The sequence below is a fragment of the Armigeres subalbatus genome, chromosome 2 (genome assembly GCF_024139115.2).
Source record: "Armigeres subalbatus isolate Guangzhou_Male chromosome 2, GZ_Asu_2, whole genome shotgun sequence".
In the NCBI taxonomy this organism is placed as follows: Eukaryota; Metazoa; Arthropoda; class Insecta; order Diptera; family Culicidae; genus Armigeres; species Armigeres subalbatus.
In genome coordinates, this window is record NC_085140.1 from 386,681,052 (window position 1) to 386,697,792 (window position 16,741).

The 16,741-nt window shown below is 40.4% G+C and overlaps 2 protein-coding genes across 2 annotated transcripts in view; one reads left to right on the plus strand and one right to left on the minus strand.

Moving 5' to 3' along the window:
• Positions 1 to 4,234, minus strand: part of LOC134213174 (dnaJ homolog subfamily C member 7) — a 38,232-nt gene extending 33,998 nt beyond the window's left edge. The window contains exon 1 of the mRNA XM_062691858.1: positions 3,824 to 4,234. Coding sequence (XP_062547842.1) covers positions 3,824 to 4,050 — 227 coding nt within the window. The 5' untranslated portion in view covers positions 4,051 to 4,234. The remainder of the gene's footprint in view (positions 1 to 3,823) is intronic.
• Positions 1 to 6,675, plus strand: part of LOC134213175 (uncharacterized) — a 70,331-nt gene extending 63,656 nt beyond the window's left edge. The window contains exons 6-8 of the transcript XR_009979410.1: positions 5,909 to 5,983; positions 6,049 to 6,426; positions 6,489 to 6,675. The gene's annotated coding sequence lies outside the window, so the exon portion shown is untranslated. The remainder of the gene's footprint in view (positions 1 to 5,908; positions 5,984 to 6,048; positions 6,427 to 6,488) is intronic.
• The last annotated feature ends 10,066 nt before the right edge of the window (positions 6,676 to 16,741 follow it).

The window sequence follows — 16,741 nt, forward strand, 5'->3', positions numbered from 1 at the left end:
CATCAAGAGTCCAAATGCCGGTGTCGAAGAGTGTTTAGTCCAGATAGAAGTCGAAAATGGTGTTAGAATCACGGTAGCCTATGCTTCGGTAGGACATACACTATTCTTTGATTAATTACCTGGAGAAACAGGAATCCGAACCGGGTAGTGTCCAGTCGAACCGAAAGCCGTTCCAGATCATCCAAAAGGAGCCAAGTTCCAGAGGTAGTGTCCCGAGTTCAATGGTGCTTACCCAAGCGACGCGCAAACTCGAGAACAATGAATCCTTTGATGTCCCTTGACACCAGATGCGATGGCGATAAACCTTTTATGCCTCGATAATTAACCCGCGAGATGATGGCGGTACTCCTTTTCTTCCGTGGAACACAATGAAATTATTGTTTGGTGATGGGTGGTGTGTACGCTGTCCTTTAGCGGTAATCGAGCGTTGGGTCCTTGCTGGTACAGTCCTCAGGCATCCGGTTCCAAAGGACCAATTATGTAGGATACCAGGACCAGCGATGATAGCTCAGCGGAATAGGTGGGATGCTCGATCGGTGGTACTTCCATGGACAATAATAATCGCACACGCGGCACTTATCAAAAACACACCTTTATTGAAACGCGGACTCTAACAGGCTACATGTATTTCGACTTAACTCTAACAAAAAAAACTTATAACTAAACACGTATAATCGGCCTCGCAGGACCGTTTCCGACTGTGGATGAAATCGAACTAACTAATCTCCTGATTTCTCTAATGTCTCCAACCCGAGCAATAATGTGGTGAGTTTGGTACTACCTAAAAGCTATGATAGCCCATATCTCCTGCTCAAATCACCTAGCCGATGTTATCACTCTCCTATCGCCTATCTCATATCAATGACGTCACCAAAGGCACGATCGAAAGGCAAAGTGATCGTTGGCCTAGGTCATGTACGTTGGCCGGCCGTCGTGCAACCGATAGAACAAAAGCCATCTGCAATGATCTATCACTGATCTGGCGACGGTTTGCTTTGCTGCTGTTGGTGTCTGAAACTACGAGATGCATAGGGTGGCTCTCACAGACAAAACCATTGTGTGAAATGCAATTAGCTCATCAACAACTACAATGACCGTACGGTGTGTACGCCAAAATATTCCACGCAAGTTGTGTTGGTGTTTCTGAAGCTGCGCTGTGTGTATTATCCCGTAATATTATCTGGATGTGCGACAAGTGCATGGATGTGTTTTGCAAGGAACGAGATAGTACGCAAATTGATGTCGCTGCCTGCACCGAACCATCGCGATCAATGCAGGACGAAATAGACGATCTGAAGTAAACCGTTGCGAACATCGTGGAAACACTTGCAAGCATCGTTAAACAACTCGAACCGATCGCTCCCTGTCTACATTCTACGCCAGTTAGTTTACCGAATTCTCACATCTCTGGTGAAATTGATAGCTGCCCATTTCCCATTGAAACATTCTCGCTTTATCTATCGAGCATTGACAGAAGTGCGACAGTAAATGATGTAAATGTATTGATATCACGCACGCTAGGAATTCCACTATTGACTTGTGATAAAATTAAGGTGCTTCTACCGAAACATTTCATTCAAAATTGAATTGGACGTCAATTTAAAATCGCTTGCATTAAAGGGCTCAATTTGACCAAACGAAATAAAATATAGGTAATTTATATGTGACTTGAATTCAAAGTGAAATAGTAGGAAAACAAGTAAAGGCGCATAAGTAATGATAGTGATATACAAAATAAACATAATTATACTGATATGATCGAGATAATAGCGAAGCGTTAAAGATAAAAAAAAAATTGAATTTATTTATTAAAAATAAATTGACCAATTGCTATTGGCGGTTTGTTGCATGAAGAAAAAGAAGCAGAAAGATGATAGTCGAAAAAATCTCCACGGGAAACCATACGGAGAAGTTTTTAAAACTCTTCTCAAAAATTCTAAAAGCAATTTAATTAAAAACGGTAAGCAGTATGGGGTTGGACTTTTCTTTTACTGTTACATGCGTAGAACCATGCTTGTACCAAATTCAAAAAACGACAAATGAGAAAATGTTATTTGAAATTGAACACTAATTTTCATTGCTGTCGTATAACCATAATGCAATATAAGATTATTACATCACAGAACCATTCAAAAGACTTAATTTCACTGAAATCATTCTTATTTTTTACTCACAAATAGAATTTGCGACAACGATCATGAAAATAGTTTGGCGGGACAGTTATGCCGAGAAATAGAGCAGTTTGTTTTATGATTTCTACGCATATCAGCCCCGATCAATGCATGATTTCGTGAATGACTACTGCGATTGACATATGTCTCAACATGCTTTTTATCTATGGAAGTGAACCTTCCACGTGGTTGAAGTGATTATATCGCTTAGAATGAATATTGTACAAATTGCCCCCATTAAACCAGTGTAACAGGCTAAGATTGCAAGATCTAAACAGAAAATGCTATTTCAATGTGTGTTGCTCCATAAAATAACAGAATCCGCCATAATGATGAATTTAATCACCGCGAAACAATTTTGCGTAGAAACCAAGCAATGGGACAAATAGACGAATCCAAGTAAAAATAAGAAGAAGACACACGACGGTGTTAACTTTGACAGATCCTACAGCTCATCATAGGGAGATCATTTTAAAATGCTTTTAATAAATTCTAGACAAAATGTAATTAAAATCTGATTGATGTACGGTGCGGAAAAAGTTCTGAATTACATATCTGAAAACTTATCTCAATTTTTTGAATATTTTCCAAAAATGTATCTATCATACCGTTCGGAACTTTTTCCGTATCATACATCAATCAGATTTTAATTACATTTTGTCTAGAATTTATTATAAGCATTTTAAAATGATCTCCCTATGCTGAGCTGTAGGATCTGTCAAAGTTGACTTGATGTTGTTTTCAATGATTTTCCGAACACAGTTCGATATCTCTTAGAGTTTTCTAAAAGTATACATCAAAATAGACTGCTCTATGGTGAAAAGTCAAAATCCACAAAAACTAACATGGGACAACTATGCGTAGAAGGGCAGTGTATAATAAACACAATATTTCTATTCGAAATTTTATTTTCTAATATTACACTTAAACCACAGTATAAGAAAAGTCCAACCCCGTACTGCTTACCGTTTTTAATTAAATTGTTTTTAGAATTTTTGAGAAGAGTTCTTCTTCTTCGTGCAACATCAAAGCGCCAATGAAGAAGATAGCTGTTCATAATCATAAGTGATCATAGTGATATTGAAAGTGAAACTTGATAAAAATTGATAATGAGGCGGGATCTTGTTCCAAAAATCTATTATTTTATCAACACGTCCCCAACAGTGACCACATGAACACTATCGCTTAGGAACGTCTGTGAGATGATGAAATTAATAGAGGGTCATAGAAGTCAATATAGGCGGGGTGCATACCCCCCCTCCCTGGGGGTATTTAAATCAATCTTCGTTTTTACTAGATTTCAAATTAATATAAACAAATCATATGATTGGAATCCAATCGTGAAAAAGGCTAGATTTAAAAAATTTCTAGCATTCACAATGTATCAAACCCTACAAGAGCCCTTTGTTTTTATTGAAGATTTTCCTACATTTAAATATGTCACTAACAATAAACAAAACGCATAAGAAACTACTTTTCACGTTTTAAATTTACAAAATAAAATTACCAAATTTGTGTAACAATCTGTGCAATATAAAGTAGATATTAAAAAAGGCACATTGTTTACGCAACATTGCATCAGAGTCCAATACGAGTTAATAGGATTTTTCCCCATGACATTCATATACATTAGGTCCCAATTTGGTACTCACGTCTGGTTGCTGATGGGAATTTGAATAACTTCATCATCCATATCTAAATCCATGTCCACCGGAATGGGATCTTCCATTGCGAATGGTTTTTGATCTGTCGGCTCGGTCCCGGTGCTGGCCGCATCCACCGAAGAATCCACCGAGAAGCTGGATTTGGGGCTGTCGTCAATCAAAATCACATCGTCGTTTTCGTCAGCCATCAAATCGATCACTTTTTCCGCCGACATGGTTTTACGAGATTCTGTTTACACAAAATTCTTAACTGTAGCGTAAAACTTCTTCAATTTGTAATCTCTTCTTCACTGAAATAAAATAAATTCGATCCGCGGCGACACAACAGGAGATGACGAACCGATGTCCGTTTTTTGCTCCAGAGTTTGGATGTAAACGAAAGGAAAAATCACGAAAAATCACCCGCACAAACAAAGCCCGACGCCAGAGCAGTCCGCACTGAGGCCGATGAGGTGCATAACACTGTTGCCAAACGTGAAGATTTATTTTAATTTTTGTAATTTGTAATTTGTAATTTATTTATAATTATTGTGTATCTCGGTATGTATAATAAAAATATTGCGATTTTTTTCACCATTTGGACTTTCATGAAATAAATTCCGTCGTTCTCAGATTTCGCTTTCGATTTCGCTGATGGTTACCGTGCGCATTTCACTTCAAGATCGTGACAGCTGCCGCCATTTCATTGTTCTCAGCTCTCCAAGCTGATCATTTTTACACACTCAGGCAAATTGGCTAACGAATATCATAATTCTGCCTTTTGGAAATTTGCCACAAGTTTTGGGTTTAAAATTCAAAAGGACTCATTATGAAATAAATTTTCATGGTCAGTACAAAACATAACATTTTCTTAAGTCTGATTTATGAAATCACAATGAAGCATTATGAACGCTGTACGCTAGACATGAATAAATCCATAACCTTTACCTTATGAATTGCAGAAGTAGCATTTGGAGCCCATAATCACGCCTTATGAATTTATTTCTTATTCTTATGAAACATCTTAATGAATTCATAATGCGAAGTTATAAATTTATTATTGCATTTTCCAATATATTATCGATCCATAATGCTGCATTATGAATTCCTAAATTGAGCATATTGAAAATTTTCTCGAATTTAGACCATGTTATTTTAAAATTAAATATGTAATTAAAATTGATTCATTCATGGTTATGCGTGATTTCAAATTCGCGTTTCGGCTTAATCGAGGACATCGAGGGGGTATGAATAAGTAAGCGGTGTCGGACGCGTTTCAAAATCTACATTCGAAGAAAAATTTATGTATCTCATTCAAATTAAAACTGATACTTTGCGCATGTAGGTGCAATTGTTATTTCACCGGTGAACACTTATGTTATTCACCGCTGACACTTTGAGAACACTTCCACTTTATCTTTTCTTCAAACCACCTCGATGTCAAATCCAGCCGCACGACTTGAATAATTTGCAATATGTAAGAACATGATTCTCTTGACAGAAACTTCTTCCTTCCGATTAGGGTAAATAAAATGAGCATGATGTTTTTCATAAAATGCATTATGATTTTTTTCATTTTAGCTTTGAACAAAGTACCAAAAGGTGCCTTATGAAATTCATTACATGCAACGAATTAACTACATACGTCCCAATAATGAAATCAAAGCGCTCAATATGAAAAGCATGAGGAACTTATGTTTTAACCAATTTCAGCAATCTTGTAGATTCATAATTTTTGCCTTATGTATTTCGTATGTTCATTTGCCTGAGTGCAACAAAACCACAGCTGGTGTTTCGATGTTTACATTCAGTCCCATTGTTCTCAATCGACCACGTGCTTATAAATTACACGCTTAGTTCAGTTCACCTATAAATAGGTAACTGATTCACCCATATTTGGGTATCTTATAAAATACCTATAATATGAGTGAAATTTACCAAGAATATTAGTAAAGTTTACCAATATTGTTAGAAAAATTAATTTACCTATATATGGGTAACTTGATTTACCCATATTTGGTTGAAAAATAAAACATTTTAGAATTGATGCTTGACAATACATATCAATTTTCTTCCTTGATAATTTCCAAACAGAGGATGGCAAAACAAAAAGAAACTGATCTTGGCCGAAGCCGAAGAAATACGGAACCGGTGTTGTTTACTTTATCGGTAAGTAGGTTTAAATTTGCTGGACAAAATTAATGTTATTAAAAGATCAAATTTGTTGTTTTCAGATTAACTTGAGGCTATTTTTCCGGAACTGCACATACAAAGCGATTTATTTCCCTGATGCTCGTTGCCGGATAGCATCGAACCCGGACGATTTTATCGACCTGTACGTGCACCAGACCGGTGAATGCAAGCTCATCCGGAGTTCTTTGCCCGCAGAGCTATCGATGCCCCTGAAAGGAAAAAATGATGAAAGCGCTGTGGACGGATAATGCCGTAAATACGAATCCTCTCCGGAGCCTGATTGTTTGCATGCAGCTAGAGGAGCTACAGGTTGGATTGACAAGAGAGCACACTGATTCGGCCGGCGCAGAAAAAAGGAGGAAATCTGAAAAGTAAATCATGATCGTGAAGCTGCACCCGCCGTGTCTATTTCTTCATAGGTAAGCTTAATTTTTCTAGGAAAATATTTTCTATGGATAACTGTTGCGTTCGTTACTTTCAGTTTATCAATTCCGTCTGGGATGTGATCGTCACTTATTTGGTACCAGCCAATCTACTAGAATCTGGAGCTTAAACGAAACCATCATCTGTAGAGGCGTGGAAATCCTTTGCGTAGTGGATCATCAATCGGGAATGTCCGGCAGTATAGTAGTGGTGGCGTGATTCCCATTATTTTGTTATCAACAGGGAGGAGCGCCTTTTATACTGTTACATGCTGATATTGTTATTGTATAAAATAAAAAACATGTTGAATAAAATTATACAAAAATTAACATGTAAATATTTTATTTATCGCAAAATATTTTTAGGTCCCAAATAAAAAACGCGAAAAAATAACCCAAATATGGGTGAAATTCACCTATAAAACGCTCGTATTAAATTACCTAAATATGGGTGAAACGAGTTTACCTATAAGTAGGTAAATTTCAGTTTACCCATAAATACGTATGTGCACTTTTTGGCGATTATAGGTATTCTTCACCCATATTTGGGTGAACTGAAGTAAGCGTGTAAGGTAATCTATAAAAAGGTTGTCAAAAAGGCCTTCAAAGACCAAATTGACAACTCTTGAATTTCGTCGATATTCATTCGTGAAAAATACAATATTCTTCTGGAAATTATTTTTTTCGGACTTTTTTTAAAACATTTACGGCGCTAATACGGCGAAATTTTCTAATTTGAAATGGATTAAATCAAATTTATTTCATTTTTCTTATTTTCATCAGTGTGTTGATTTGTTTGATGCACTAATATTTTTAATTCCACACATTTTTATTGGCAAAAATCTAAAAAAAATACAAATACATTTTATGTGTGCGTTAATAAGCACCCGCTATATATTCCACTATCTATAGTAGACAAGTATTTCCTTAAAATCAGTTCACGCCTCAATGTCAATAAAATGGCGCAGGGACGAGATAAGACGCATCTAGTTGTCCTTTTGTGCAACCACTTTGCTGTCAGAAAAGACCACTTTTGATTCGCTGATTTGGCATAGTTATATACTGCCGTCATAAGCATGTTTGTCCCATGTTTGCTGGGATTCCCTATATACATGGGACAATTATGCGTATAACGGCAGTATAGTTATTACTTAATTTAAATTTGTTATAATATTTTCAGGAATACTTTTTTAAATAATAAAGAGTGATTTTTACACATATTCCCAAAAATCGTTTTTGAAATAATGGGTAAAAATCACTCTGTAATTTGACGTACGAGCCGTTTACCCATTAATGAGTAAACGCTGTTTACTCTTTTATTGAGTTGAACTATTTAAGTTCATAATGGCTACTATTTTACCCATTAAAGAGTACTTTGGTGGCACAGTCACTGTAAACTCGACAATACCCATTAAAGAGTTGAAAAGACCCATTTTTTCATGATATATGAAGCTGTCAAAATAATGGATACTTTGGGCTTCACATCAAATCTCAGTTCATTCAAATTCACTGTGAAAAACGATAAAATTATACATACACCGGTATGCTGCACGCACGTCGTTGTACATTGGTCGGTTTTCCATAGTGCACGATTGACGCAACTGCAGTTTTGTTTTGTTTTGCTTTTTTGGTACATAGGTCGCTCTTAGTTCTCATATGTTAAAGCGACGTATGTAACAGTGAGACTTCAAAAATTGATTTTTGACATACACGTAAAAAAATTTAATGTTATTTATTATTAATATTTCTAATACTTTTTTGCCAAAGCAGGCGCTTAATAATATGTATAAGAAAAAACTTATACATCGCATTAGTCACATACATCCCGAAACTTATACTTTTTATTAACTTATGAATGTTATTAGCTTTTTGATATGAGATCATTCATTAGGTGGTATAATGAAGAGTATAAGTATTTTCGAATGGTTTTTTGCCATAACATATAATGTTATTTTTTTACGTGTACGTCGATTCGTAAAGAGATTGAATTAAAGAATTTTAAGATCTGAAATCAGTAAAATCGATGCGTATTATATAAAGCCGCGTGTGATTGTCACGTTGTATTAAAAACCTCGTTTTGTTTACTTTTGTTACATACGTCGTTATGAAAAATTTTGCTTGATTTCTATAGACCAATGCAAACTCTAACTTAACCTCACTTATTTTGACAGTTCACAGAGCTTGTTTACAAGGTGTTAGAAGAAAAATCGATAAGGGGAAAATTAAAATTCATATTTTTAGTTCAAAATTGCTGTGATCCGAGTATTTCAGTGGTATTCTTTGCATTCAGCATGAAATCAATCACAAAGGACATCTACATGCGAATAAAATGACCAAACATTTTTATCGGAAGCTTCGCCGGAGACTAAGTCCAGGTGAAATAGCTCTGTGAACTGTCAACCTACGTCATCATGCACTGGTCTATTTCTGTCGTCTGATGCTTTCCCAGTGGTCATATGATCGTTTGAATTATTTGAAACGCAGAATATGAAACCACCAGGCCCAGGAATGAACGGCCTGTAAGGCCTTTTGATGACCTAACAGCGATGCCAGATTTTAAGACATGAACACATTTAATTTTTTGAAGATCTTTCAAAATATTTTTAAGCCCCTAATCCAGCTTTCCACGCTCGGTAATGGCGGCTTGTCGGTGTGTAAAAATTAATCAACCACTGTACTTTTTGACACTAGCTGGAGGAAAACTCACTGGCGAAAAGGCCTTTTTTCCCTTCCCCTCACCCAGGAACGCCAGTGAGCTTTCCTCCAGCTAGTGTCAAACAGTACAGTGACTGATTGATTTTTACACAGCAGCAAGCCGCCATTACCGAGCGTCAAAGCTTCTGATACTAAAGACACACAAGGTACAAGGACCGTGGTATCCAGCTTTCCACGCTCGGTAATGGCGGCTTATCGGTGTGTAAAAATCAATTGGTCACTGTACTGTTTGACACTAGCTGGAGGAAAGCCCACTGGCGTTCCTGGGTGAGGGGAAGGGAAAAAGGCCTTTTCGACAGTGAGTTTTCCTCCAGCTAGTGTCAAACAGTACAGCGACCGATTGATTTTTACACACCGACAAGCCGCCATTACCGAGCGTGGAAACCTGGATACCACGGTTATATACCCTAGTACATATTGTACCATGGTTTTCCACGTTGTACCAGCATGGTACAAGGCGACACACCTGTGGTACAACTTGTACAGTCGAACCTCCATGAGTCGATATTGAAGGGACCATCGACTCATGGAAATATCGAGATGGGGAAGAGAATTTCTTTGGAAAGCTGTTTCAAGGGACCATCACAGTAACCCGGAAAATATTTTTAAATATGGCATAATTTGCTTCCATGAGTCGATATCGAGTCATAGAACATCGACTCATGGAGGTTTAACTGTACCATGGTACGAATACCATCAGTGTGTCATTAGTATAACGCAATATGCAACGGAACGGCGACGGAAACGGAAAATTTGACAGAAAATATTTGGGCCAACCTTCAAATTTTCCGTTTCCGTTCCGTTGTATTGCATTTGGAGCTTTAGTGTTCGTTTTAGTGAAATGTGCGTGTACGTACATGCTCGCAGAAACCCTAATTAATGTATATATTATAATAAACGCTTCTTAGCGATGACAATAAAGCCCCAAACGCAATTTGTATATTTATTTTGTATATTTATTATTTATTACATCAACAGACTTGATACAGCCCCAATGATGGTTTAAAATATATATATATAAATACAATATCACATCACTACATTAAAAACATTGTCAAGGATTAAAATACAATACAATCACAAATACATTAACTATAGTCTATGTGCGTCAATTGTTCTGGTCGGTAAAAAATGATGTGAAGAACCGGCGGAGGACATCTCGTGTCAAGTGGAAATCAAACACCGACGCTGAAGACACGCTGCAAACCATGGAGAGCACTACGCAGCCCATAGTTTGTGCGACGAAAAGGAAGTCTTAGCATTAGGTTACTCCGCAGTTGTCGGGGTTGTGCGTTGATGTTTATTTGCCGCAGAAGAGTGTCACAATCTATTCTTCCTTGCAAAATATCGGCGACGGTTAATGCTCTGCATATATCCCTTCGGATACACAGAGGTTCTAAGCTGATCAGCTGACAACGGCTCTCGTAGCGAGGAAGTCGTAGCGGATCTCTCCAGGGAAGGTTGCGGAGTGCGTACCGTATAAATCGACGTTGAACGGATTCGATGCGTTCGACACCATTATTATAGTTTGGACTCCAGACCGCAGAGCAGTATTCTAACGTAGATCGCACGAGAGAGCAATACAGTGTTTTGAAACAGTAGATGTCTGTGAAAGTCTTTGTCACTTTGATCACAAATCCAAGAGACCTGGATGCTCTATCAACAACATATGAAATGTGATCCGAGTATGTCAGTTTGGAGTCCAATAGAACACCGAGATCTTTCACACAGTGCACTCTTTCAATAGTCGTTCCGAACAGGCAGTAGTTGAAGGTAATCGGTTGTTTCTTCCGAGAAAAAGTTATGATCGAGCACTTTTTCGGGTTAACTACAAGTCGATTTAGATCGCACCAATGAGCGAAAGCATCGATCTGGTCTTGTAGTAAGTGACAATCAGCTATTGAGCATATGCGCAAAAACATTTTAAGATCATCTGCAAATGATAATCGCGGTCCTTTTAGAACTAGATGCACGTCGTTGAAGTAGAGAAGGAATATCAACGGTCCCAGATGACTACCCTGCGGTATGCCAGACATCGCAAAGAAGCTTTCCGAGCGACAATCGCCTAGAGCAACTGTCAGCTGGCGCTCAGTAAGGTACGAACCAAACCATGCAAGTAGGCTGCCTCCAATTCCCAATCTGTCAAGCTTGGCGATCGCAATGCTGTGGTTCAACTTATCAAATGCTGCAGTTAGATCCGTATAAATTACATCTGTTTGATTACAAGCAAGCATACTGTCTGTAACGTATGATGTAAGACACAGTAGATTCGTACATGTAGAACGTTTTTCCATAAAGCCATGTTGATCGGTACTGATATAATGTTTACAGTGACCATTTAGAGGATCCATGACGACCAGCTCAAACAACTTCGATACAGCGCATAGCGACGTGATTCCTCGATAATTATTTATATCGCGCTTGCTTCCCTTTTTGTACACAGGAAACATTTCAGCTGTCTTCCAGCAGGACGGAAATACACCATTAGAGAGGGAGAGCTGGAAAATTCGATGAAGTGGGTCCAGAAGGCAGGAAATGTTCGTTTTTAGGAAAACCGACGGAACACCGTCAGGTCCCGATTTGTACGACGTTTTTAGCCGCGTGGCTGCTCTCGCTATGGCATCTGTACTTGCATCGACAGCGTTTAGCGTTTGATTCGTTAAGGGTACATTACCCGCTGCGCTGGTTATGGAGTCATTAGAGAGGCGCTCATTGACAAACACGCTAGCAAACTTGGCCGAGAATAGGTTACAAATCTCTTTACTATGTCTGAAACTTGATTATGCATATGTACAACATGTGATAGATTTAGTTCGGAAAAGGTATTGGAGGGTAACCGCCCCTTCGGTGGGGTTTGATCCCGACAGGTGCTTTCCCTACTAAGCTACGAAGGACCTCCGTCGTCCACCGCAGCTTAGCGGGTACTGATGAAACCAAATTCCCAGCACCAGGTACCAGCCGATCTCTCGCAATACATTTCAGAACTAACTCTCTCAAATGTATTTTTGTACACATCATGTCAACCAAGTAGGATGAGTATTTAGTATTGTCCGGCTCCTACACACTTGCTTCATCAGCAACGGCGCTCAATGAAGTAGGGTTGTGTGAGGTTGTGCCAGTTTGGTCGTCAGATCCCAACACGACCACACAAGCGAAGAGATCGCCACTCGAGATCAGTACATTCAAAGTTAATTGCCTATATGCCGGGTATTAAGCCACCCGGAGTGGAAATTAATTACTATGTCTGAAACTTGATTATGCATATGTACAACATGTGCGGTGGACGACGGAGGTCCTTCGTAGCTTAGTAGGGAAAGCACCTGTCATGCGAACTGGGGTCGTGGGATCAAACCCCACCGAAGGGGCGGTTACCCTCCAATACCTTTTCCGAACTAAATCTATCACATGTTGTACATATGCATAATCAAGTTTCAGACATAGTAATTAATTTCCACCCGGGTGGCTTAATACCCGGCATATAGGCAATTAACTTTGAATGTACTGATCTCGAGTGGCGATCTCTCTTCGCTTGTGTGGTCGTGTTGGGATCTGACGACCAAACTGGCACAACCTCACACAACCCTACTTCATTGAGCGCCGTTGCTGATGAAGCAAGTGTGTAGGAGCCGGACAATACTAAATACTCATCCTACTTGGTTGACATGATGTGTACAAAATACATTTGAGAGAGTTAGTTCTGAAAATGTATTGCGAGAGATCGGCTGGTACCTGGTGCTGGGAATTTGGTTTCATCAGTACCCGCTAAGCTGCGGTGGACGACGGAGGTCCTTCGTAGCTTAGTAGGGAAAGCACCTGTCATGCGAACTGGGGTCGTGGGATCAAACCCCACCGAAGGGCGGTTACCTCCAATACCTTTTCCGAACTAAATCTATCACATGTTGTACATATGCATAATCAAGTTTCAGATATAGTAATTAATTTCCACTCCGGGTGGCTTAATACCCGGCATATAGGCAATTAACTTTGAATGTACTACAAATCTCTTGTTGAGTTGAAGCCATGTCTCCATTGTAGACCATGGACGATGGGAGACCTACTTCCTTACGCTGCTCGTTTACGTAGTTCCAAAAGGATTTCGGGTGGGTTTTAAGCCGTTGCTGTATCCTCCGCTGGTAACGTTTAAAATAGAAACGACTTAACCGTTTGTATTCGTTGTTCAGCCTAGCATAATGGTGCTTCAAGGGAAGAGTGCGGAACCTTGTGAACCTTTTCAGGACGGCCTTTTTGTCCTTTTCAACGAACGAAGGTCGCTTGTCATCCACGGAACCTTAGAGTCGGTATGGGCAATCTTCTTTGGAACATGTCTGTCAATGACATATGCCAAGACATGAGAAAAAGTCTGTGCAGCGATATTTGCATCGGCCGGGACGAGGATACTCTGCCAATCCAAGTTAGACAGCACTTCGGCAATACTGCAATAATTCGCCTTGCGAAAAACATATGACACAGCCGTTGAAGTACCAACATAGTCACGGACGTCATCATTCTCAACTCCGATTACAAGAGATGGATGGTGAGGGAAGCCTTGACCAAAGGAACAGGTGCAGTGGAAATAAATGGAGCGGTGTAACGACCGCCGACGAAGCACAGATCCAGCAAGCGATTATTCTCATTCACGATGCAATTAACTTGAGATAACGTTGCAGTACTGTAATTATCCAGCAACCTGAGAGCTCCCGGATGAAACGAGGAATGCTCCTGATCAGGGCGTAGGAAACCGTTGTGAGTTGGAACCCACGCGACTCCTGCAAGGTTGAAGTCGCCCAGAACGATGATTTCATCGTTGGGAGACGCTATTTCCGACGCAAAGAAGACTGATCGGCAGTGCGTGTCGATGAGTTCCAAGTCTCGAGTTCGGTCTGGAGGAATGTACACCGCACAAACAAATAGTTTACGGCCTCCGAGCTGAATAGATACCCAAACCTGCTCCACGGTGTTGAACGAATCGTCTTCGATTACTGATGCCTTCAGCCTAGAACTTACAGCGATTATGATGCCACCTCCTGTCGATTTCCTGCTGTTATTCGAGTTTCGATCACATAGAAAAACCTCGTATCCAGTTCCAAAAATATAGCTTGAAATTGTGCGAGAGTCTAGCCAAGTTTCGGTCAGAACTACGATATCGTAACAATGATCCATGACCGCTAGTCGATAATCTTCCACTAGACCATTCATTCCGCCAACGTTCTGGTAGTACATAGTAACGTGCGATTTCGGACGGGGGGCTGTTGCTCTGGAAATCGGGATAATATCAGGAAGAGAGGCGGTGGTTGATTGATCGTACTTGCCGGAAATAGGAATTCGGAAGACCCCGTCTCCCTTCCCATGCGCAGGACCGGGACGGCTGCTGGACGCTGGCAGGAGGGGCTCGACTGCGATGGGAGGAATAGGGGCTTCCTTAGGACTTGTGACACTGAAGCGTCCCGGTGTTCCGTTAGCAGCAGACTTGGTTCGGCTTGACGAAGTTCCACTGGAAACGATAATCGATTCAGGCAAGGAATTGTTCGTAATAACGACGTACTTGCCTGCAGGAGGAGTTCGGAAGACCCCGTCTCCGTCTGTACAGCAGAATAACGGTTGTTGATTGCTCAGTTGTCCAAGACAACTTCTTTTGTCAGATGACTCCATAGATTCGCACACAGCAGTGGGTTCGGTCGTAGAGATTTCGCGGTTTACATGATTGCATACGGTGTCCAAAGGATACAGTTGATCCATAGAACTTGTAGTACACTTGCGTGCAGTTGTCGAAACGGTTAGAATTGAAGGCGGTTGTTCAGTTGATAGTCGACTGGAAACAGGGATTTTTTCAGGAAGCAAAATGTTTTGAATAGGAGCGTACTTGCCTGAAGGACGATTTTGGAGGACCCCCTCTCCGGTCTCAAACACAGGACCGGGACGGCTGCAGGTCGCTGGCAGGAGAGGCTCGACTGTGTTGAGGGGATTGGGGTCTTCCATGAAACTAGCGGCAAAAATGCGTCCCGGTGAAATGCTGAAGGAAGTTGCTAGGATCACTCGATTACCACCATTTCTGTTTCCGCCGGAATGCCTAGCGGATCGTTGGTCGCAGGTGGAGGTTTTGGTCGCCAAAAATTTTCTCTAGAGTTGTCGTCGCAAAATTCTCGGTAAAGAATTCCTTTAGGCCATGTCGAACTCAAAAGCGCTCTCGATTTCAATTCGGCATTTATTCCAATTTTGAATGAGACAAAAGATAGCGAACTTATGTCTCTCCCCTTAGGCACCAAACGAGCTACTTGAACGTCATTGGTTTCAAGACGCTTTTTTGTCAATTCGCCAATTTGATCAGCTGAAACGTCTGGTCACAGACAAACAGACGTAACAGCTTGAACAATTTTCTGAAAAATCCATCGCCCAACTCCTCTACCACCATCTTGCGAGCATGTAACACGAAACAATATTTCGTATGACATTGTCACCAGAAGGCGCTGGAGTGAAATGTCAAACTCGAAGGTTTACGACGCAAGCGCCTCTAGTTGTGAAACGCGTAACCAATCAAATTCAAATTGATCGTTGAAATCATGGTCGATGTTATTTTTTCTAGTGTTACGTCTGTTTGTCTGTGGTCTGGTGCAATCCGCGACAAATAAAGCCAGAATTTAGGCTGGGGCTTAGGGACTGTCTTGATTTCTGATGAGGGCGAAAGAGTGCTGCCGGTTCCGAGCAAGAGATTAGGTTTCGTAACTGGGACAGAATCGTTAGTCATACTGAAAAGGCGCCGTTTTTTCGTAAACCGGGGTTCCAGTATAACTCTGTTCGTTGCCTTCGGGGTGAGCAAGTTAGAATTCATTAATTTGGTAAAATTCGTCTGGATTTCAGATTTCAGCTCCGTCAGTATCTCAGACTTAAGCTGCGCCAAAATATCCCCATGATAATTAGAAGCTTGTTCATGTCCAGCCTCCTGGGCAGCTTGAACGGTATTCCGGAAACGCATATCCTTCATCAACGAGGTGCACGATGGACAGAACCAAAAACTTGATTGATATCCTTCACCATCTCAAGCGCGTCGGCAGAAAGACCGGTGCATTTAGGGTGAAATATCGCTTTACAAAATCCTCCACATTTGACGTGGGTTTCGTTTGCGTCACCGGCACAAGAGTGGCAAATCAGAGACATTTTCAACATTCACAATTTGAATTTCTAAAATTTGCCTTTCGCGAAACAAGACAACTTGACGTCGAAAAACCGGGAGCACGCGTCAGTACTATTCGCGATGTTTTTGATCAGACCACAACGTATCGAAAAACTATAGTGGCTGCGAAACAAAACAAACTGCACACTCTCCACTGCACACTGTACCACTGCACACTGTATAACGGAACGGCGACGGAAACGGAAAATTTGACAGAAAATATATGGGCTAACTGTCAAATTTTCCGTTTCCGTCGCCGTTCCGTTGTACAGTGATCGTTCGCTAATTGGGGCACGACCTCACCCCAACTAGCGAATGCCGTTCGCTAATTGGGGCGTTTTGACAAGCGTCAATGTTGTTTACTTTTTGCATTGAACAAAGGAAAATTTTACGCGCCAGAAAATATCGATCCCGCCAAACACGGAAACA